This window comes from Lasiosphaeria miniovina, assembly GCF_030549165.1.
Source record: "Lasiosphaeria miniovina strain SMH2392-1A chromosome Unknown B0T26scaffold_8, whole genome shotgun sequence".
Lineage (NCBI taxonomy): Eukaryota > Fungi > Ascomycota > Sordariomycetes > Sordariales > Lasiosphaeriaceae > Lasiosphaeria > Lasiosphaeria miniovina.
Window position 1 is genome coordinate 3,451,846 of NW_026848227.1, and position 19,727 is coordinate 3,471,572.

General features: G+C 57.2%; 7 protein-coding genes and 2 non-coding genes across 9 annotated transcripts; 6 read left to right on the top strand and 3 right to left on the bottom strand.

Moving 5' to 3' along the window:
• Positions 1-428: 428 nt before the first annotated feature.
• B0T26DRAFT_624194 (uncharacterized protein) lies at positions 429-1,166 on the top strand (the record flags this gene model as incomplete). The annotated part of the gene is made up of 1 exon (XM_060436136.1): positions 429-1,166. A coding segment is annotated over one exon (738 nt), but the record flags the coding sequence as incomplete, so codon positions are not given.
• B0T26DRAFT_733140 (uncharacterized protein) lies at positions 897-1,771 on the bottom strand. The gene has a single exon (XM_060443132.1). It carries the CDS (start codon positions 1,387-1,389, stop codon positions 1,159-1,161), a length of 231 nt encoding a protein of 76 aa, XP_060290747.1. The 5' UTR covers positions 1,390-1,771; the 3' UTR covers positions 897-1,158.
• A 494-nt stretch (positions 1,772-2,265) lies between these two features.
• Positions 2,266-3,976, top strand: B0T26DRAFT_876754 (uncharacterized protein; the record flags this gene model as incomplete). The annotated part of the gene is made up of 2 exons (XM_060448113.1): positions 2,266-2,918; positions 2,994-3,976. Exons 1-2 carry the CDS (start codon positions 2,594-2,596, stop codon positions 3,974-3,976), a joined length of 1,308 nt encoding a protein of 435 aa, XP_060290748.1. The 5' UTR covers positions 2,266-2,593.
• Positions 3,977-4,498: 522 nt separating this feature from the next.
• On the top strand, positions 4,499-4,581 carry B0T26DRAFT_t252. Its single transcript has one exon. It is a non-coding gene; the product is annotated as a tRNA-Arg (tRNA).
• A 280-nt stretch (positions 4,582-4,861) lies between these two features.
• B0T26DRAFT_733145 (major facilitator superfamily transporter) lies at positions 4,862-7,001 on the bottom strand. The gene is made up of 3 exons (XM_060443133.1): positions 6,362-7,001; positions 5,492-6,300; positions 4,862-5,426 (listed from the first exon to the last, which is right to left on the bottom strand). Exons 1-3 carry the CDS (start codon positions 6,601-6,603, stop codon positions 4,930-4,932), a joined length of 1,548 nt encoding a protein of 515 aa, XP_060290749.1. The 5' UTR covers positions 6,604-7,001; the 3' UTR covers positions 4,862-4,929.
• Positions 7,002-8,148: 1,147 nt separating this feature from the next.
• On the top strand, positions 8,149-8,236 carry B0T26DRAFT_t253. Its single transcript has one exon. It is a non-coding gene; the product is annotated as a tRNA-Asp (tRNA).
• Positions 8,237-8,977: 741 nt separating this feature from the next.
• On the top strand, positions 8,978-10,280 carry B0T26DRAFT_744563 (dioxygenase-like protein; the record flags this gene model as incomplete). The annotated part of the gene is made up of 4 exons (XM_060444431.1): positions 8,978-9,064; positions 9,123-9,461; positions 9,525-9,998; positions 10,074-10,280. 4 exons carry the CDS (start codon positions 8,978-8,980, stop codon positions 10,278-10,280), a joined length of 1,107 nt encoding a protein of 368 aa, XP_060290750.1.
• A 2,715-nt stretch (positions 10,281-12,995) lies between these two features.
• Positions 12,996-13,650, bottom strand: B0T26DRAFT_757384 (stress responsive A/B barrel domain-containing protein; the record flags this gene model as incomplete). Its single annotated transcript, XM_060446239.1, has 3 exons — positions 12,996-13,151; positions 13,213-13,323; positions 13,450-13,650. The coding sequence occupies 3 exons, from the start codon at positions 13,648-13,650 to the stop codon at positions 12,996-12,998; spliced, it is 468 nt and encodes a 155-aa protein (XP_060290751.1).
• A 1,454-nt stretch (positions 13,651-15,104) lies between these two features.
• On the top strand, positions 15,105-16,270 carry B0T26DRAFT_657405 (aldo-keto reductase; the record flags this gene model as incomplete). The annotated part of the gene is made up of 3 exons (XM_060438781.1): positions 15,105-15,190; positions 15,411-15,468; positions 15,530-16,270. The coding sequence occupies 3 exons, from the start codon at positions 15,105-15,107 to the stop codon at positions 16,268-16,270; spliced, it is 885 nt and encodes a 294-aa protein (XP_060290752.1).
• Between the last annotated feature and the right edge of the window lie 3,457 nt (positions 16,271-19,727).

Sequence of the window (19,727 nt, forward strand, 5' to 3'; positions counted from 1 at the left end):
TCGCGCCGAGCTTGACCTGAAGCAGAGCCTCTGAGGGTGGCTTGGAAGGTCTAGGGATAAGTTGGAAAGGGGTTAAAACCGGCAGACGGCGAATACCAAGGCCATTTTATTCATATTATTATACGGGTACAGCCGAGAAGAGTCCCCCAAGAGATGACGCGGCTCAATTCGACAAATATCCCAAGTGAGGAGGTCTGGGTCCTCGGGTCGCCCCGGCTATTTCACGATACGGCAATTGACAAGCCCCGTGGCCGCGAGATGCAGGTTTCGGGATAGAAAACCACCAGCTCAGCCAGCCAACTCGGTGCAGCGTGCAACAGGCTTTGGTCTTGTCACGACCTTGGGCCCAGTATCTCCCCCTGGAAAACACAATGCATCACTCCACTATCGCCGCGCTGGCCTGGGGCCTGGCCACGACTGCCGCCGTCGCAAGCGCGGCGTGCAACCAGGGGCTGCTCCGCGAAGCCACGGACCGGTACATCGCGGCGCAGAGCACGGGCAGCCTCAGCTGGCTGGCGCCGGTGCTGGCCGACAACGCCACGTACTTGGAGAACGGCCGCACGCTGCCGGGCTGGCGGTCCAACAGCTCGCTCGCGACAGCTTCGCCGCAGCGCATCGACCGCAGCCACAGCATCTTCGACCTGACGCAGTGCGCGTCCTTCACGGACCTGATCATTACCGACGCCGCGGCACCGCGCGTCATCGGCGCCCAGCTCTGGCTGGGCCCCGACAGCGGCAGACTGACGAAAATCGACCGCGTCGTCACCACGCCCGGCGACTGGCTGTTCAACGCCACGGGTACGCTGCACTACGCGCTGGGCGAGGACTGGGGCGCGATCCCGGTAGCGCAGCGCGACTCGCGCGCCGCTATCCAGGCCGCCGCCGACGCCTACCTCGACGTGTTCAAGAATGCCAGCGTCGCCGTGCCGTGGGGCTCGCCGTGTGCGCGCCTCGAGGGCGGCGCCTATACCGGCCGCGGCCTGCCGTCTGACACTTGTAACCTCGGCGTCATCCAGTCGTATGACATGCCGAATCGCCGTTATGTGATTGACGAGAGTGTGGGTGTCGTGAGCGTGTTGCTCGAGTTTGGCAGTATCGGGAATGCGCCTGACAGCCACGAGTTCCGTGTCGAGCATGGGAAGTTGAGGTTTATTCACACTATGACGTACTGCGAGAAGAAGCCGAACTGCGGGTATAGCTTCCCGGCAACGCTGCCAGTGCCGGCGTAGGTGGCTTGCTTTGTTCTTGGTTTGCTGCTTCGGATGAAAGGGATAAAGGGTTGTGCAAACTGCAGCGGGGTGAGGCCAGTCGGCTGACGGCAGACAGAAAAAGCAGAGACAAAAAGGGGGTAACGTGCTTAAACAAAAGTCGAAGCAATTGATTGGACATGCGCTCTCGTTTACTCGCTCAACGTCGCAGAGTCGGCTCCTACCACCATGGCATTAGTGCTATGGGTTGGCTGCTAGGCCCGGAATGAAAATGTATTTCTCTACCTGCCCCCTGAACGAGGTAAATGGCTTAAACTGGAATCTCGCAAAAAAAGCATCCAACCGTCTCTTCTTTTTCCCCATGTACTGACGAGGCCCGAAGCAAAAGCAAGGTTGGGTGCTGCAACGTCGGAAAAGAGATGAGCGAGCTTAGTGTTCGGTGCCGGACGGGCTGGGCAACCCAACAATGGGACGTCGAGATTGTCAATATCGGCTCCGATAGTATCGGCGGTTCTAGGGCAATAGACTACTGCGCCATGTGTGACTCGCTCTACGGATGATCTAGCACTTGCTGTTTTTGCGGACACGGCCCTAATTTGGGGTCGGGGCCTCCGGGTGCATCACTAGCCGGAGGGTTTATCAGACTCATCGGGGCCGTTTGGCAGAAGAGATGAAACGCGTTTCTAGACTACTTCTAGTTAATCGCTCCTGAAACGGCCCAATCGGCGCCGTTACCAGCGGGGCGACGCCTTCCACGTGCGTTTGGCAACTTACATAGTAAGCCAGAGTCGCTTTGTTGCCGATTGCTGTGGTGCTGCGTGGCACAGGGCGGCGGCGCCATTCGCGTGCTCGGACTCTGGAGGTGAGATCGCATCAAGGCAGCTGCCGCCGGCTCCACCAAGAACCAACAAAGGAGGAAAGCCCATGGAGATGCGTCAAGATCCGTGCATGAAGCTGGCCAAATCGGGACTATAGGGCGTTCCTTCGTGCTAGCCGGCTCCTGTTCCCGGACCCAGGCCCGCTTGGCGGCCCCGGCGCAGCCCTATTATGCCCAGTTGTGCCGCCTCGCCGCACAGCTTCTGCCCTTTGCCCGCATGCAAGGCCATTGCTTCCGTTGATTCGTCGCCTGCTCTCTAGGATCTGGGGCCAATCTCGTCTTGTCTCGTCTCGTCTCATCCACTCCCCTCCATCCATTCACAGTGCCGTCAGACGTCAAATGCCACCGTTCCCGCTAGTAATTGTAGACTCGGCCGAGTCCCCCTTTCTCCCTGTTGCCCTCCCGGGCCCAAGAAAACACCACCGACATCTGCGCTTTGTTGGATCAAGTTCTCCTTTGCTCCGGCAATACGCCTTCGCTGGCTCTGGGTGACACGACGCCTTTCACCATGGGGAGAACAAGACTGCCGCTGGTGTGCCTCCTCCTCTGCATGGCCAGGCGGGCAGCGTGTGGTGCCGTGTGCTACAACCCGGACGGCACCGTTGTTGGGGACAAGTATATCATAGCCTGCAACTCGGCCGCGACGGGCGAATCCGGCTCCCACTCGGCATGCTGCAACCAAGGCACGGGCGACATTTGCATGTCGACGGGCGTGTGTGTGTCCTCGGGCTCGAAGACGCCCGACTCGATGATATGGATCAACGGCTGCACCGATTCCACCTGGAGGGATCCTGTGTGCGCTCAGTACTGCAACCCCCCGCCCAATGCAACAAGTCAGTTTTCTCCTCCTTTCCTCTCCTGCCCCTTTCCGAGACCGAGCTGTCGGCTGACGAGCATCACTTCACAAGAGGGCTACAGCCGTGTGATGAAACCCTGCGGAGAGAAGACATGGTGTTGCAGTGGAGCCTACCTCACGGATGCCGAGTGCTGCCAGAACAGCTTCATGTTGATCCGCAAGCTCGGAACTGTCGTGCGCCAGCTCTCTCCCTCTGACAGTCCCGCCTCGGCAAACACCCCCGCAACCACCGACGCAGGAATCAAGACCCTCTTGTCGAGCCAAACACAAGCTGCCCCCGAGAAAGCCACACAGGGAAACAGCCAGAGCGACGGCCAGAGCGACGGCCAGACAAACGGCGACAGTGACAGCCAGACCAACAACCAGAGCGACAGCCAGACCAACAACCAGAGCGACAGCCAGACCAACAACCAGACCAACAACCAGACGAATAGCCAGACCACCGACCAGGGCAACGGCCAGAGCAATGACCAGGAAAATGACCAGAGCAACGGCCAGAACAACAGCCAGAGCAACGGCCAGAACAACAGCCAGAGTAGCGGTGCTGGCACCTCCAAGAGTGCCACCAAAACAACCACCCGGCCGTCTGCCCAGACCACATCAGCACCAGACGGTGGCACCTTGGCCAACACAGGGAACAACAGCACCCTGACGCCCAGCGACGGGCCAACCTCCAAAAATAACAACACAGCACCCATCATCGGCGGGGTCCTCGGCTCTTTACTCTTGGCCGTCTCCATCGCCCTCGCCGTGGCAGTCATGCAGAACCGCCGGCTCAAGCGCCTCGTCGACGCAGCCAAGGCCGAGCCGTCGCAGCCCAGGGTCTCGGCCAACGACAAATACCAGTACACCAATAGCAGCAGCAGCAGCAGCGACGAGCATCCCGTCGCATACCAGTACCAGTACACCACCCCGGCGCCGCCGCCAGTGCCGCCGCCGCCGCCGCCAGTGCCGCCGCCGAGGACGTCCGAGCCGAGGATCTGGCCGTCCCAGGAGCTGCCCACCACAGAGAACGCCGTCAATCAGCTTCCATGATGGAATGGGTGTGTTGAGATTTAGTAACCTGGACCTCATACATATTTCTTCTCACTTGAGGGGGCTATTCTTTTTGTTAATTATTTTCTGTCATGTAGTCATAATAATAACTAGGGTACATGATGGACCGACGTGGAGGTCATCCATTCGGTTTCAGACATTGATAGAGATGATTACTGTCTAGGCCCCCACTATTGAACTTTATGTACAAATCAAATTATATTTTATCTAGACGGTAACCCTGACAGGCCGAGAGAAGGGCCATAGAACGGCCGTATGCACAGGAACCAACGAAGACATTGTCAGCCGGCAACCTCGCCCCGTCTGTCCATCCTGTGTAGTCGAAAACCAAGACCGCAACATCATCACATCACAGACGCACCCACCCGATAATAATATGGAGCTCTCTCTCCAAACCTCGAGCGGGTGGACCCCTGGAAGGGTAAGGATCTCATGCCGGATTCCACTCCAAAACCCAATCCGATCAATCTACCAGGACCGCTGGCCAAATGGAATCAACCAGACCCGCTGGCCAAATGGTAAGGCACCTGATTCCGATTCCGATCATTCTCAGGAGATTGTGCGTTCGAGCCGCACGTGGGTCGGTCCAGCCATCTTTTTTGTCCCGTGGACGAGATGATTCTTTTTGGATGCCAGACAAGGGATGGGATGGGATGGAATGGGATGGAAATGGTGGGAACATGAACAGAATCGTCGTTTCAGATGGCATATCCAAGTTCGTCTCGTTTCGTTATTTTTTCCCCATTCTCCCCCTTTCTCCTTTTCTTTCTTTGGGTTTATTTCTTCTTTGTTTTTCTTTTCCCTCTCCGCCGTCGCTATGTCGTCAAATCGCGGACGCACGCCAAAAACCAACGCGACCACCGAGCAAAGGCACAGACGGTCTACATCTCTATTAATCTACCCCCAGAACTCTACCTCGCCGCCTCACGCCGTCATTGATCCCTGGTGTAATCTGACTTCTGGCGCCAGCGGGCGCCGTAGCGCATGACGAGGGCCGGGACAGGCGCAATGGCGAAGCTTAGAGCAGCAAAAACGGTGAACCCCCAGCCGTAGCCAAAGTTGTCGACGAGCGGCGCCGTGGCCAGGGGCAGGAAGGTGCCGACGAGGCAGCGGACGACAATGACGCCCGTCATGGCCGAGGCCGAGTACAGGCCGAAGGCGTCGACTACATAGGCCATGAGCGGGATCATGGTGAACATGAGCGCCGCGCCCAGCGCCGCCATGCTCGCCAGCAGCGCCGGCAGCGGCAGGTGCAGCGCGGCCGCCCAGCCGTACGCCGCCACCGTCGCCGGCATCACGAACGCGCCGCCAATTGCCACCGGCAGCCGGTGCTCCGGCTGGCCCACGCCCTTGTTGGCGTCGCGCAGCCGGATGTAGATGGGGTCCAGGCTGCGGTTGCACGCGAACACGGCCACGGCCGATCCGAGGGCTGTGATGTTTGTCAGTAACCAAGACAGCAATGCTAACGAGAAGAGTCGGAGGGACGCCGCTCACAAATAGTAATGAAGCACAGGCCCGCCTGCACCGGCGGCAGGTGGTAGACGTCGCGCAGGATGTCGGCCAGCGTCACGGTAATAACATAATAGTACGCGAAGCAGATAGAGCCGTACAGACACACGATGGCGAGCACGCTGCTACCGGCGAGCACGGTCACGGGGCGCAGCATGGCGTCGCGCAGGCGGCCGAGCCCCCCACTGCCACTACCACTCTCCTCCTCCCCGTCGAACTCGGTGCGGAACGGCTTGCCGCTCTCGCGGGCGAGGCGCGCGGCGCGCCGCCGCAGGATCGTGACCTTGTACGTCTCGCGGAAGAAGGTGAGGAACAGCAGCTCGCACAGCACGGCGAGACCCGCACTGAGCCACACCACGGCGCGCCAGCCAGCCCGCTCAGCAATAGCGCCCGAGATGGCCGGGCCCACGGCACCGCCCAGCAACGGCGCAAGAAACACCAAGCTCAGCGCGCCGCCGCGCTGCTCCGATACGAAAATATCCCCCACGATCGCCGGGCTGAGCACGTTGGTGGCCACCGCCAGGCCCGTCAGCATGCGCGCGGCGACGAACTGTGGCAGGCTGGCGCTGGTGGCGGCGAGCAGCGTGGCGACGATGAACAACGCGTTGGCGGCGTTGACGACGCGGTAGCGCCCGACCATCTCGCTCAGCGGCGCGATCAGCAGCGGGCCTGCCGCCTCGCCCAGCTCCCAGATGGTCACGAGGAGCACGCTCGCGGCCTTGGACCGCGCGTCGCCGCCGAGGTCGCGGCTGATCTCGTTCGCGAGCGGGACGACGCTGATGCATGTGAATGTTCTGCAGATAGCGTGTCAGTGATTAATTCAGGAGCGGGGGTTAGTTAATAATTGACAATTACACGGTAAACGCCGTCATGGCCAGCATCAGCACCACGCTCCATTTGAACGCCGCCGGCCACTCCAGGGGGTTGTCCCGGTCGCCGCAGGGGTCAAAGTCAACAACCGTCGACTCCGAGCCGGCGGCCGATTGCGGAGCCGCCGTGCCGCTGCCTGCGCCGATTGCGCCGATTGCGTTGGGCGCTGCGGGGTTGGCGGCACCGCGCAGCAGCAGCGGCTGCGTCTCGTCAGCTGTGGCTGTCATTGTCTGCTTTTTTTTTTGTAAATAATTAGGGGGTTGTTTATTTATTGGCAGAACTGTGTCTCGGCTGCCAATGGCCAGCTGACGGACGAGGTGGTGGTGGTGGTACAGCACGCGGGACGGCGTGGGTGGTGGTTGCTGCAGTTATTAGTTGGAGGAGGGGTTCGTCAGCTCACCTGTTGGCTTCGCTGTTTCTTATGGATATTGGGGCGAATATCATTAATAATAGCGTCTGATGAACATCCATGCAACTGAGCGGATGCACCGTCGGAAGCGGGCGGCAAGGATAGCCTAGAAGGCGTGACAGGGACCAAGGATGGCCGCCTCTGCCCAGACGAGGGCTGCACTCGTCTCTTTTTTCCTAAGAAGCTGTTCTTGGAGCTTCTGGCCCTAGGGTTTGGGATGATGGACATGCAGCCCGTGCATTCAGCTGCTGCATGTAATGCGAGCTAGCGTGCGCCCTTCGGGTCGCGGCGGCATTGAGCGGGGTGCTGGTGGTCGGTGGCGAATCATGGCCGCTGGTCGAGATTGATTAGTGTGGAAAACTCTTCTCATCCGATAATTCTTTCCTTTCAACAGGCCTACCTCGGCCAAGTTCACATTGCGAGGTCAAATATCGTGACCTTAGCATAGGAACTTCGTTGCTTGCCCGTTCTTATCCGCACATCTTCGGCGCCTCCTGTTGCATCTCACCGCTTTTGCAATGATGGGTCCGTGATGACCGATGACCGCACCGCTCCCGCCGGGACCCCCGTTTCTATTAGCTTGCTGCGGCTAACATCCTTGCTTCCCAAAGGCTTGTTTCATTACTTATTTGGGGACTCGCGTCGCCATTTGTAGCTCTCTCCAGACTCGGCTCGATTGAAGGTTCAAGCATCGGCAGATTCCATTCTCTTTAACGGGTTTTAAATGTTTATCGGAGCTTGTCAATGTCCAACCGCGGCGAGTTAGATCAATTGCCTGAAAAAGAATGGAAACGACAATTGGTTAACGTGAAATCCTGCTCACGATCCCAGCATTCCCGCGCCTGCAGCCTCATCTTCAGCTTCAGTTCTGCTTTCTCCCGAATATTCACACAGGGAGCTGAATGTTGGCCACTCCCTTCCTCGCAATCGCGGTGAGATGGTGTGGGGTGAGATGTGTGTCGCGAGAATGAGAGTATGCTGTGTTGCACGATCCGGCATTCATTATAGCGGCTCAAAATCTCAGTCCGGGTCCCGAGCTACTCACTCTTCGGATGTCTCATTCTATTTCTATACTTTGCGTCCAGTTTTAGTCATTTTAAGTTATTCTTCTCATCGCTTTTCGCACCCTCTTCCGATGCACAGTGTCGGCATCCGTGGATGAGCAACCTGTGCCAGGGCGTGGCGATGCGCGTCTGAATCAGTCACTCGGCGATTCAGTCATGCTCAATTGCCCGGGGATTGCTGTTGCACCGAACAATTAATCGCTCTCTCGCGTCGCACCTTCCCGTGGACTACTTATGCACCCTGTCGACCCTCTCCACTCATCAAACACAAGCTACAGCTGGTGATCCACACCAGCATTTCTTCCGTAGTATAGTGGTCAGTATATGAGCTTGTCAACTTCACAGAAGACTCCGCTCGGGACCCGGGTTCAATTCCCGGCGGGAGAGATCTAAAACACTCTTTTTGCCCTTTTCTACGTGTGTTGCCAGATCATATTTTGTCGCACGTTGCATTATTAAGCAACTGCCCGGTTTGCTCGAGATAATATGGTTTGGTTGGTTGTAAGTGGAAAACTCGGTTTAGTCGCTATTTTGTTTTATTTAGATCATCACCCGATCCGGCTCGGCCAAGTTGACCGGGCCAAGATGGATGGGGGCCGGAATAGGGTCCGCTACCGGGGCTGCAGCATCGCCGTTTGGGTCCAGAACGAGTACCGAACCGGTCGGAGATAACATGGGCTGGCGTGTCGTGGGGGGTTGGCGGGCGGTGGTGTGGGCGCTCGTCATTTCTGTCCAAATCACGACGCGAGCCGGCTGACGCCAGAGACGACTGCCTCTCAGCCACTTCCCCGCACCATCCCACACATCACAGTGCTGCTCACGCATGGCCGTTGTCGAGGGGGTTTGAGGGCTTGGCTTGACTGGACACTCGCCATCTGCGAGCTGTTGACGTGATGGAAACAGAGTGTGGAATCGGATCATCGGCACGAGTAGTCACAGGAAAAGATGTTGCAAAATAAGAGGTCACAGAAAAGGGGCACGGCTATAAGAACGCGAACAGACAGACGGCGGGCGATGCTTGGGGCGTCAAGTCGTCCTGGAAAGTCCAGAAGAGACTTTAGTTCAGCCAATACACAATACACCACCAAGCGACTCTGAATATTGACAGGTGCCTCATTATAGACCACAATGTCGACGACAACCACAACCAAGACGGCCGCCGAGAGTGAGCCAATCACGCTGACTCTGGCGTATGACAAGGAGATACACGAAGAAGTGAGCCTCCTTACAAAGTTACAACGGCTCAACCGAGCATGCCTGACCTAGAGACCAGTACAATTACGCGGCCTACCTGCCCGTCTACGATGAAAAGACGCACTTCCCTCCGCTGCAGCCGTTCAAGTTCCACGACCGCGGGCTGGCGGCGGCCAAGGACAAGCCCAGCCTACTGTCTAAGAGCAACCCCGACCTCCAGGTCAGCAAGCTGACGCCCGTCATCGGCACCGAGATCCGCGGGCTGCAGCTGTCGAAGCTCGACGACCGCCAGAAGGACGAGCTGGCCCTGCTCATTGCCGAGCGCGGCGTCGTCGTCTTCCGCGGCCAGGACTTCAAGGACATTGGCATCGACAGGCAAAAGGCCTTTGGCCGCTACTTTGGGCCGCTGCACATTCATGTACGTCAGTCTGAATCAGCCACCCCCCCGGGAAAACTCACCCCCTAACACACCGTCATGCAGCCCGTCGGCGCCCACGTCAAGGACCACCTGGAGCTGCACAACATCTACCTGGGCCCGGACAACGAGTACCGCAACAAGCGGCGGTCGAGCCGGCTGACGACGGTCGGCTACCACTCGGACGTGTCGTACGAGCACCAGCCGCCGGGCATCACCATCCTCACGCTCCTATCAGTGCCGCCGACGGGCGGCGACACGGGCTGGACGTCGCAGACGGCCGCGTACGCGCGCCTGTCGCCGCCGATCCGCACGCTGCTCGAGGGCCTGCGTGCCGAGCACAGCGGCGTCCCGCAGGCCGACGGCGCCCGCCGCGACGGCAAGTTCGTCCGCCGCGAGCCTGTGTCGTCTGATCACCCCGTCGTCCGCGTCCACCCGGCCACCGGCCAGAAGGCCCTATTCGTCAACCCGGGCTTCACGAAGCGCATCGTTGGGCTGCGCGACGAGGAGTCGGACGCGTTGCTCAAGCTGCTGTTTAGCGTGAGTAATTACCTCTTGCCGCCCCGCGTGCACATGCCTATAGTGAGTAAAGGCTGACTGGTTATCCTTGGTTAGCACATCTCGCTCGGCCAGGACTTCCAGGTTCGCGTGCGCTGGGAGGAGGGCACCGTCGCACTGTGGGACAACCGCGTCACAGCCCACACGGCCATCTCCGACTACAACGTGCACAACCCCCAGGAGGGCCTGCGCCACGGCTTCCGCATCACCACGCTGGCCGACCGGCCCACGGGCGTCGACGGGCTCGAGTCCACTTGGGAGTGAAGTGACAGTAATTAGGGAGTGGGCGGCAAGGCTTTGACAGACGCTTGCTTCGCCTTGCGTGTAGTTAGCTTTGACTTGGGTGATAATTAGCTTGTCAACAATGCGGATTAATTTGCGTCTTTTCAATCTTCTTGCGTGGTGTGCGGCGGCTGTGGACGTGGTATCCCCGTCTTGGTTATGCCGGCATGAAAAGATGTGGTGACGACACGCCCGGGCCCATGACCCGGCGGCCGACAAGTACTAGAACGACGTATGTCCAATTATTTTTATTTGCACCGCGGGTGGGGTCCTCAATAGCTTCCTCACCCTTCCCCTTGTACTCTATGGGTACAGCCTGGTTGTTCTGCATCCCGGTCTTAGGCGATCGACTGTGTGGTGGTGGTTTTTATTCTCATCGGAGGGCTAATTGTAATTCAACATCATCTCGCTTGTTTCCTACTTTTCGGAATTACAAACCTCTAAAATAACGTTGGAACCTCGCTATGAGTGGCTGAACCGTTTGTAACAGTAATACCCTCTCAACCTTCTCGTCCTCCATGATATACATGCGAGGTGCACAGTTACTGGGAAAATGCAGTTGATTGCTTAAGGAATCTAAGCTATCTGCCCACAGGCAAAAGTCTATGGTGGGGGCCTCGAACACCGGCCTGAGATCGTCCGTGTACTTGGGGACCCAGACGACATGTTGATGATGTCGACGCGGCCCTTGCCCGAAGAGAAGTGGGTGATTGCCTGGTGGAGGTGATTAGCGATAAAGGCACTTGACGGCAGGCCGGCGGGTCAGACCGAATCGGAAGGGAACAGACCTTGGCTATCCGCTGAATATCCGCATCGACGATTCGGGTCGACTGTGCCACATCTGCGCCTTCTTTATGCTTTTAAAACGGTCAGCAGCGACTTTGTGGGGGGAGAGGGGGGGGGAGAGTTACTTGCTCTGCGTTTTCTGGACAGTCCCTGGTATCGGAGAGGCTTCCCTCGTGGCCCCGGGGAACCGGCGAACTCGGATGCCACGGTGATGGGCGGGATGTTGTGGGCCGTGGTAATCGAGACGGCAACGGGGACTTTCTCTGTACGTGTGACAAAATGGGCTGCGTGGTCAACCTCGACCGAGTCTGCGGCGTACGGGCCCTTTGGGTAGATGACGAAGGGGGTCTCAAGGAGGCACTCTGACGCTAACCAGTGCCGCCGGGCAGATTGAGTGTCGCTATCGCTCGGTCCGGGTCCTGCCGCTGCCATTGCGAAGCAAAATCAGCCTCCAAGGGCACGAGCACCATGTTGCAGAACGGTCTCGCAAATTCGTCATTACGGCTCCCTGCTGTGCTCAATGTCGACGATATCTCGAGACTTGCCACGAGTTCGCCGCTGATACATGCTTCGACTGCTGCCTGGTATCTTTCGCAGGCATCCCATTTTGTGGCCTTGGACCATCCTTGAGCCGTGTCCTTGAGATAGACCAGCGGTTTACCGAGCTCCTGAGGGGGTGCGCGAAAAGAATCTTGCTAGAACATCTCCAACAGCAAGATTCCGTGATCCAAGAGCTTCCTTGTCAAGGCGGCTGCGCTCAGCTCTTGCCATGTCTAGCCCTTTCCCTAGAGCACTTTTGTTACCAGAAAAGGGCACAGAAATACAGTGTCGCCACCCTGCATTGATTGCAGATTGTCTTTGGTCCAGCCTTCTTTAAACCATGGCTTACCGCAGAAGTCAAGGAACGAATAAGACAGGACCACGGCGAGACAAATTTTGTCCTCCAAGCCCAGTTCCGTGTTGTTTTCCAGCAACCCTTGGGCGAAGGTCACCGGTTCGCAATTTTCGAACGTCTTCATCTGGTCCTGTCCCCCCTCACCCTGGTGCATGAGTGAAGATCCGTTAACGCTCAATCGCGATCCTTTCGTGTTCCCTTTTATCATGGCACAAAGGTCAACCACGAGCTTCCCGTCACTAACAGGCGTCGAATTAGCAAACGTAACGCGGACCGGCGGACCGGGCCTGGTGAGGGTAGCCGCCTAGAACATGGTTATGTGTTTTGTCTTGGGGGACTGGGAATCACAAACAAGGGCTCCCGGACGGTGATGCAGGTTCCCTGCCAGCGCGCGCCTGACCTTGGAGGGTGAGCTCTGCTTAACAAGATGTTGAAGGATGCCGAGGGAGGCCAATGTCGGACGCGGCGCTGGTCAAGGCCGTCGACTCGGAAATTCACCCTGCGGACGACACAGACTGCTCGGGCAAGATCAAGGACGGCAACACGTGGAGTGTTGGCCTGTTTGCGACGTTTGTCCACATGATTACAATTGGGGGAGAGGCGCCACACTCGTCCACCGCCTCCTCGGAGGTCGAATATTCCTGCAAGTCCATCGAGACCAGAAAGGTTGACTGGCTGGCCCAAGGAACTGGCTTCTAGGTTGCAACTGCCTAGCGCGCGCAGGTCATGAGCCTCACAACTTTTGCAGTCGACAGGTGGACTGAACCGGCTTGTGGTCAAAAGGTTGACTAGCCTACCTAGGTTAGGCATTAAAGGCGGCACCGGTTGGGTGAGACTATTCTGCTTGGCATGCATGAGCTTTCAGGCAAATATTCACGGCTCCGCAACCTCACGCCCTCTGCCGATAAGGTTTGTTTGGGCTGTACTAATTAAATTCAGTATTTGATTATATCACGCTATTCGACCAGACAGACGGTTCCGGCTCCGCATCTCTAGACCAAGACTAATTAAGTAGACTAAAACGTGCCAGCCGTAAAGTCCACCACGGTGACCTTCTGCACAAGCGGCTCGACTTCCTTCTTGAACTTCTGGTGCGCCGGGTCCTTTTCGAGGTAGTAGTTCCTCTCGTCGGCCGTGGTAAACTGCATGACGAAGCCGTGTGTCAAGCCGTCCTGCGGTCGGTGGTCAGCATATTCACCGGGGGGGGGGGCGTCACTGAGCAGAGTAGCTCACCTGCTTGCCCTCGGGCGAGTTGTCCTTGCCGCCAGTCATGCTCTTGATGTAGGGCTGCTGCGAGTTGAGCGACAGGCAGCTTTCCTTGAGCGCGAGGAAGTTTGCACAAGCCTGTGTGGTGACGGGTCAGCGGCGGCAATCCGGGCATTCGTCATGAGCGCGCCGTTGTGGTTTGGCAACGTGAGCCGCGAATGGCCTCACTCGCGCCCACGGGCCGACAAATAGAACAAAACTCACAGTCTCGACAGCAGCCGCATCGGCCTCCTGCTTGAACTGGAACAGCACAATGTGCGTGATGGCGGCGTGCGTGTCGGGGCCCTTGTAGCGCACGGCCGTCGACACGAAGGAGAAGCCGAGCGGGTCGAAGAAGATGAAGAGGGCGAGCGCGCACACGGAGGCGATGGCGATGCGCAGTACGTTTGGCTGGACCTGCACCATGATGCTTACCTCAGGTCGGACGCGCTCCTCGATTAATTAGTTCCGGGTTGGCTCGCTCGCGACTAGCACTGCGGTGGCTGCGGAGCGAGAGGATGCGATGCGGAGGCAGTCGATTGAAGCTGTCGTCAAAAATTCAAGGGACAACGATGTCTGGCACGACGCACTGTCTCGGCTGTTTGGGCGACCCGACTGTCCTTGGTCGCAATTTCCCCCAGATCCATCGTGCTCCCAAGGGGGCTTGGCCCAAGTCCAACCAACGTATTGGCCCCCAATTTTCCTTATCAGTCGGCCGTTATCGCGGATAAGCGCACGGGCCATCTCTCCAGACATGCCCAGAAAACGGCCCAGCGAACAGAAACGTCTCGATTCAATGCACAGTTGCACCAACCACACAGGCAGGCACTTTGGTGACATCATGGTGATTATTAACGCCTGGCACAGCGCCGACAGGACATTTGCTCGGAAATTCCCGGGGGGTTGCATTTAGGCATTACCATAACACCGCCCTAATGGAAGGGCCGGCCGAAAGTTGAGGCCGCCTCAGTAGTCCAGAGACTTGGTAATTACTTAGGGAAAGTCGCGTGGTAGCCACTCGAGTGTCGGCTGGGCGGTAGGGCTGAGGATGATGGTTCGCTGGGATTTTGAGGGTGATTCGTCGCTCGTTCGCAAATTTCAGCTGGCGGGACCTACGGAATTGTGGTTGTTAGTGCACAAGCTCGCGGGCAGTTGGCCCCACGCAATTCCTGCAGCGAAAATGTGGAGCAACGGCTTCACGTCTGGCCCGCGATGACACTGGAATAATAATCTTTTCTGACATCGAGGCTAGCATCTTCCAGAGGAGTTGAGAGCTGAGATGTGTTTATTAACGATTGACGGGTCTGATTGGCCAATGATCAGCGCATACAAATCATTACTCTTCCCTCGGACTCGAGGCCTTTCTTTGGATTGACAAATCCGAGCAAAGGCCAAAACAGGACATCAACATCTGACCAATTGAACGACGTCCGAAAACACAAATGCTATGCGTATCGTTTGCGTATCGCCGAATCGCGAGCTGATGCAGTGATTGAGCTTGCCACTACGGCATTGAATCGGCGTTCGGAGTTTATCAGTGCTCTTAGGAGTTTACTGATCAGTAATGTCCGGCCGGCACGATTCTCGACCGATTTGGGCGTGATGACAAACCCAAGCGGCAGCCTTGGCAAGTTCCAACTTTGGTGTGCATTGGTGCCGCCTTGGGCCACCACCCAATGCCATGGTGACCGAGTTTCAGACTTGGGCGCTATTAATTAGACGCCTATAAAGTCACGACACATCCTCTACGATCGAGGTGCAGAGAAAGGAGTATCAAGCCCAATCCCATCTGCCTTACCACCAACACCACAGCAGTACAACAACACCACCAACAACACCGCCAACAAAACCGCCAACAACTGCGAAACCTGATGCTAAGAATGGCCGCCCTGACCATCAACTCCAAGATCAAGCTCCCCAGCGGCTACGAAATTCCCCAGCTGGGATATGGCGTGAGTTTTGCTTCGTCCTCTCTCTGGCATTGTCTGTGCTTGCTTGCTTCGAGGATGTCGCTAATCTTGTCTTCTGTGGATTCCAGCTCTACCAAACGTGCGAACCCTCTTCCCAGACTTACATTCCCCCAGTTCGATTGCCCGTGGCGGACCGGACTCATGGCCATGCATCCATGCATCTGTCGAGCATCTTCAGCCAATTAGCAACCGAGGCTAACGTGCCGATTCCCGCAGTCCCCCAGAAGACACTGAAAGAGTGTCCAAGCTAGCCCTTGAAGCTGGCTACACCCACGTGCGCATTTCCTCCACTGCAAATTTCTGATGTCGCGCTCTGATTAACGTCGCGACTCCAGTTCGACTCGGCAGCCTTCTACGACAACGAAGACGGCGCGGGCAGAGCCATCCGCACCGGCACCAAGCTCCCGCGCGAGCAGATCTTCTTCACCTCCAAGGTACCGCCCGGAAGCGTGTCGTACGATGGCGCCAAGGCGACCATCGAACAAACGCTCGCCAAGTCGGAGCTCGGCTACGTGGACCTGATGCTGCTGCACGCGCCGTACGGCGGGTCGGCGAACCGCAAGGGCGCGTGGCGCGCGCTGGTCGAGGCCGTCGAGGCCGGCAAGGTGCGCAGCATCGGCGTCAGCAACTACGGCGTCCAGCACCTCGACGAGCTGGAGCGGCACATTGCCGAGCTCGAGGTCGAGCGCGGCGGCCCCGGCAAGGGCGGCGTGCTGAGCGCCGGCCAGTGGGAGATCCATCCCTGGTGCGCCCGCCGCGACATCACCGACTGGTGCGCCGCGCGCGGCGTCGCCGTCCAGGCCTACACTCCGCTCGTCCGCGGCAAGCGCTGGGGCGAGCCGGCCCTCAAGAAGCTCGCCGACAAGTACGGCAAGTCCGAGGCCCAGGTACTCGTCCGATGGAGCCTGCAGAAGGGCTTCATCCCGCTCCCCAAGAGCGTCACGCCCGACCGCATCCGGTCCAACGCCGACGTCTATGACTTTGCCCTCACCCCCGAGGAGGTCGCCGGCCTCGAGACGGACGGCTACACCCCCGTCGCCGGCTGGGATCCCACCGTTGCGCCGCTTGAGGCTTGAGGCCGATGAATATGTTTCAGGAGGGAATGCTGTGGCAATCCTTGGTCGGACCGTGTATGTATCGAGGCGCTGAATAAATGCGGATTTGCAATCATGGTTCGTCGCAAATAATTATATGACGTGATGATTGTTCGATGTGGGCTCCAGTTGACGAACGAGGGCGTCATTCGTTCCCACCCCGCGGCGTGCTGGTGCTGCTGCCGGTCATTTTAGCCTCGCGCAAGGCGGGATACAAGTTGTTTGCGCTCATCTGCGCCTCAAAGTACGGCAGCTCGCGGTCGCGGCTGCCGAGATCGATCCGCGACAGCACGTGGCCGAGCTCGCCGACGTAAGCGTCGGCGCAGTCGACCAGCTGCTGCACGGTGAAGACGGCGAGCAGCAGCCGCACCCAGGACGGAATGCATGCTATCGGGACGCGCGATCTGGGCTTGACGGCGTCCTGGTACAGTACTATGGCGCTGGGACTAAGCTTCATCCGCCCATCCGCGTCTAGCGTCAAGACAGGCATTATCTGCCCCGCGAACCACGACCATGGCGTTTCGTATGCCCCGTTGCCGGCGCCCGGGTACAGTTCTCTTCAGGGTGGAGTCATGGATGGTCTGGACTGCCAGGTCTAGGTCGACTAGGAGATCCTCTGTCCTTGTGGCTATTCGAGACGATCCGTTGTGATCAGGATACGAGTGGCACGCGTAGGCTAGGGCGCGGACTACGAAGTGTTCGACAGCTCGACCGCCTGCGCGTGGATATCCGTGCTTGCCCCTTGTTAAAAGCTGCGAGGCGAGTGTCAAGTGCAAAGGGCAAGTTTCGAGCAGAATATTTGAGGCACAGGCAATTGAAGCCCCTCACCGCTGCTGGAGAATGTGAACGCCGCAGCACGCACAGCCTCCTCAGCCACCCGTCCTCGGCCATCGGGCATCATCTACCCAACAGTCTACCTATCAAGCATTGCACATATCAGAACACGCAAAGTCCCTCCATGGCCACGTTTTGCGGCCGGGTTTACAGCAATGGTTCGGAAAGGAGAGCAGAAAAAGAGCCTCGCCAGCACCAGCCAGACTGAATGTGCAAAACGAGGCATAATCAGCAACAGCTACGTGACAACGACCAGCACGAAAACACAAAGCAGAGAAACAGGAAGAAAGGGAAAAAGAAAACAAGAAAGAAATACGACCATTTCCTCTCCAAGGAAACAAGTTTCCCGGTCAGCAAACGTTCGTTATTTACAAGAGGATCGTACGGAAATTGAGCCCGACGTGGGGGCCGAACCCACAACCTTGAGATGACATGTAAGAGTCTCACGCTCTACCGATTGGGCTCGCCGGGCTTGAACAATCGTAATTATTTGTCTTTGTTGGAGACTGTGGGCGGAATCCAGGCAGATACGGAGCCTGTTGAGCGGATCTGCATGGCAGAGTTTGTGGGTTTGTAAATCATCGTAGAGACGGAGTCCACACTGATGCATCTCGCAAGTGACGCTGATTGTGTGGGAATAGGGCTTAGTTGTCACGTGACAGAAACTTTTATCAAAGAGATGAAGCTTCCCGGCGTGGTTCAGACGGTAATTAACTTGTGGACCTGGCGGGTGTGGAGTGGGGGGGGGCCGGCGTAGTTACCTATTTTTCAAGGGTCAACACACGTAGAGCGAAAGAGTTGGTATTGTCGGTACTCAAGACGGTCGTGGGTATCTAGAACCAATCATTACCTGTCGCCTAGATTTGAGCCACTCTGAGCCACATTTCAAGCCACAGTCGGCGAGCTCCGAATGCCCTGTACGGCTGAGCTTCAAAATAAACCGTGTATGGCTAACTTCGAATAAAGCCCTGTATGGCTGAACTTCGAATGCCCCCTGTACGGCTGAACGATGTTTTCCTTCATCCTTTTTCTTGAAGTATAAGAAGGCCTTCACTCATGTATCCCTAGACCGGATCTAGGCAGACAATTCAATGCGCTGTGAACTTCGTACAAGGGCAACATTACCCTTACCCCATCTATAACTTACTCCCAAGGTAAGTAATGCTAGTGTGCCTTCGCTCAAGAGTCGGCAACGCCATCATGTTTCCGCCTGATGGTGGGTCTAGTTCTATTGACTTTTGACTCTAGGGATACGACCACCAGTTAGTAACGTGGTTGTGCATGTAATTACTTTCTTCTTCTTCGTCTTCTTTCTTGCTTTCTACGGTCAACGCCATTATATTTCTACCTGCCCTGAGTGGGGGTTTCTAAAGGGGTTGGCTGTCTTCAATTTGTTGGTTACTCATCCTGTCCTCGAGGTAAATTAGTTAATTTCCAATCCATGTGAGGAGAGATCATCAAGCGATGACTGAGAAGCAAGCCGTCGTACGCTATGAAGCAACGTCAATAAGCATTTCTTTTCAATAAGAAGGCAACACATCTCGACGACGGTAGCTTGGGGGAGGTGCATCACATCCGTAGACGTCAAGAACCTAAAACAAAACATGCAAGGCTGCATCACTAGGTATAGAAATCAAGCGATTTTTGCGATAAAGGCACTTGCTACTCCGCAATCTCCCGAGTCTAGCTATTTATCTCTGCACCCAATCACAATCTAAGTCTAGCCCCAAAGGTGATTCCTATTTGTAGTTTGTTCCTGACCACGCACCCTCACTGTGACAACTCCAGAGTCGAGGCTCGTGAGTGTCGGCAGTGGTTTAGTTAGAGAACCTACTCTACTGGTCCCAGTCACCTTCCCTAGCCACCTCGTTCTCATCCTCAGCCGACATAGTCCTCCTCAGCCGACATAGTCCTCCTCAGCCGACATAGTCCTCCTCAGCCGACATAGTCCTCCTCAGCCGACATGATCTGGCCCTCCTCAAGACCTCAACAGGCTCAGCAGCATCGATCTCATCCTCAGACGAGTTCTCCTCCTCAATCACCATATTCCGTTCCTCCTCAGCAGGCTCAGAAGCACCGAATTCATCCCCGACGGGTTCAGGACCTCAGCCTCGTCCTCGGTCATCATAACCTGGTCATCGTCGACAGGCTCAGCAGGCTCAACAGGCTCGGCAGGCTCGGCAGGCTCAGCAGGCTCAGCAGGCTCAGCCTCCTCAGCCTCCTCGTCAACAGATTCGGCGTAGCTAACCTCCTTGTCGACAGGTTCATCAGACATGACCTGCTCCTCGTCGACAGATTCATCAGACATGACCCGCCACTCATCGACAGATTCGGCACAGTCGACCTCCTCGTCGACAGGTTCATCAGACGTGACCTCCTCCTCGTCGACAGATTCGGCACAGTCGACCTCCTCGTCAACAGATTCATCGGCCTGAGCCTCCTCGTCAACAAGCTGAAGAATGTCAACTTCGTCAAGCTCCTCCTCTTCCTGGCCGTTCTCACTGTCCTGGACGTCCTCTTCTTCTTGGGAGTCCTCACTCTCCTGGGCATCTTCTTCTTGGGCGTCCTCTTCTTCTTGGTGGCCATCACTCTCCTGAGCGTCCTC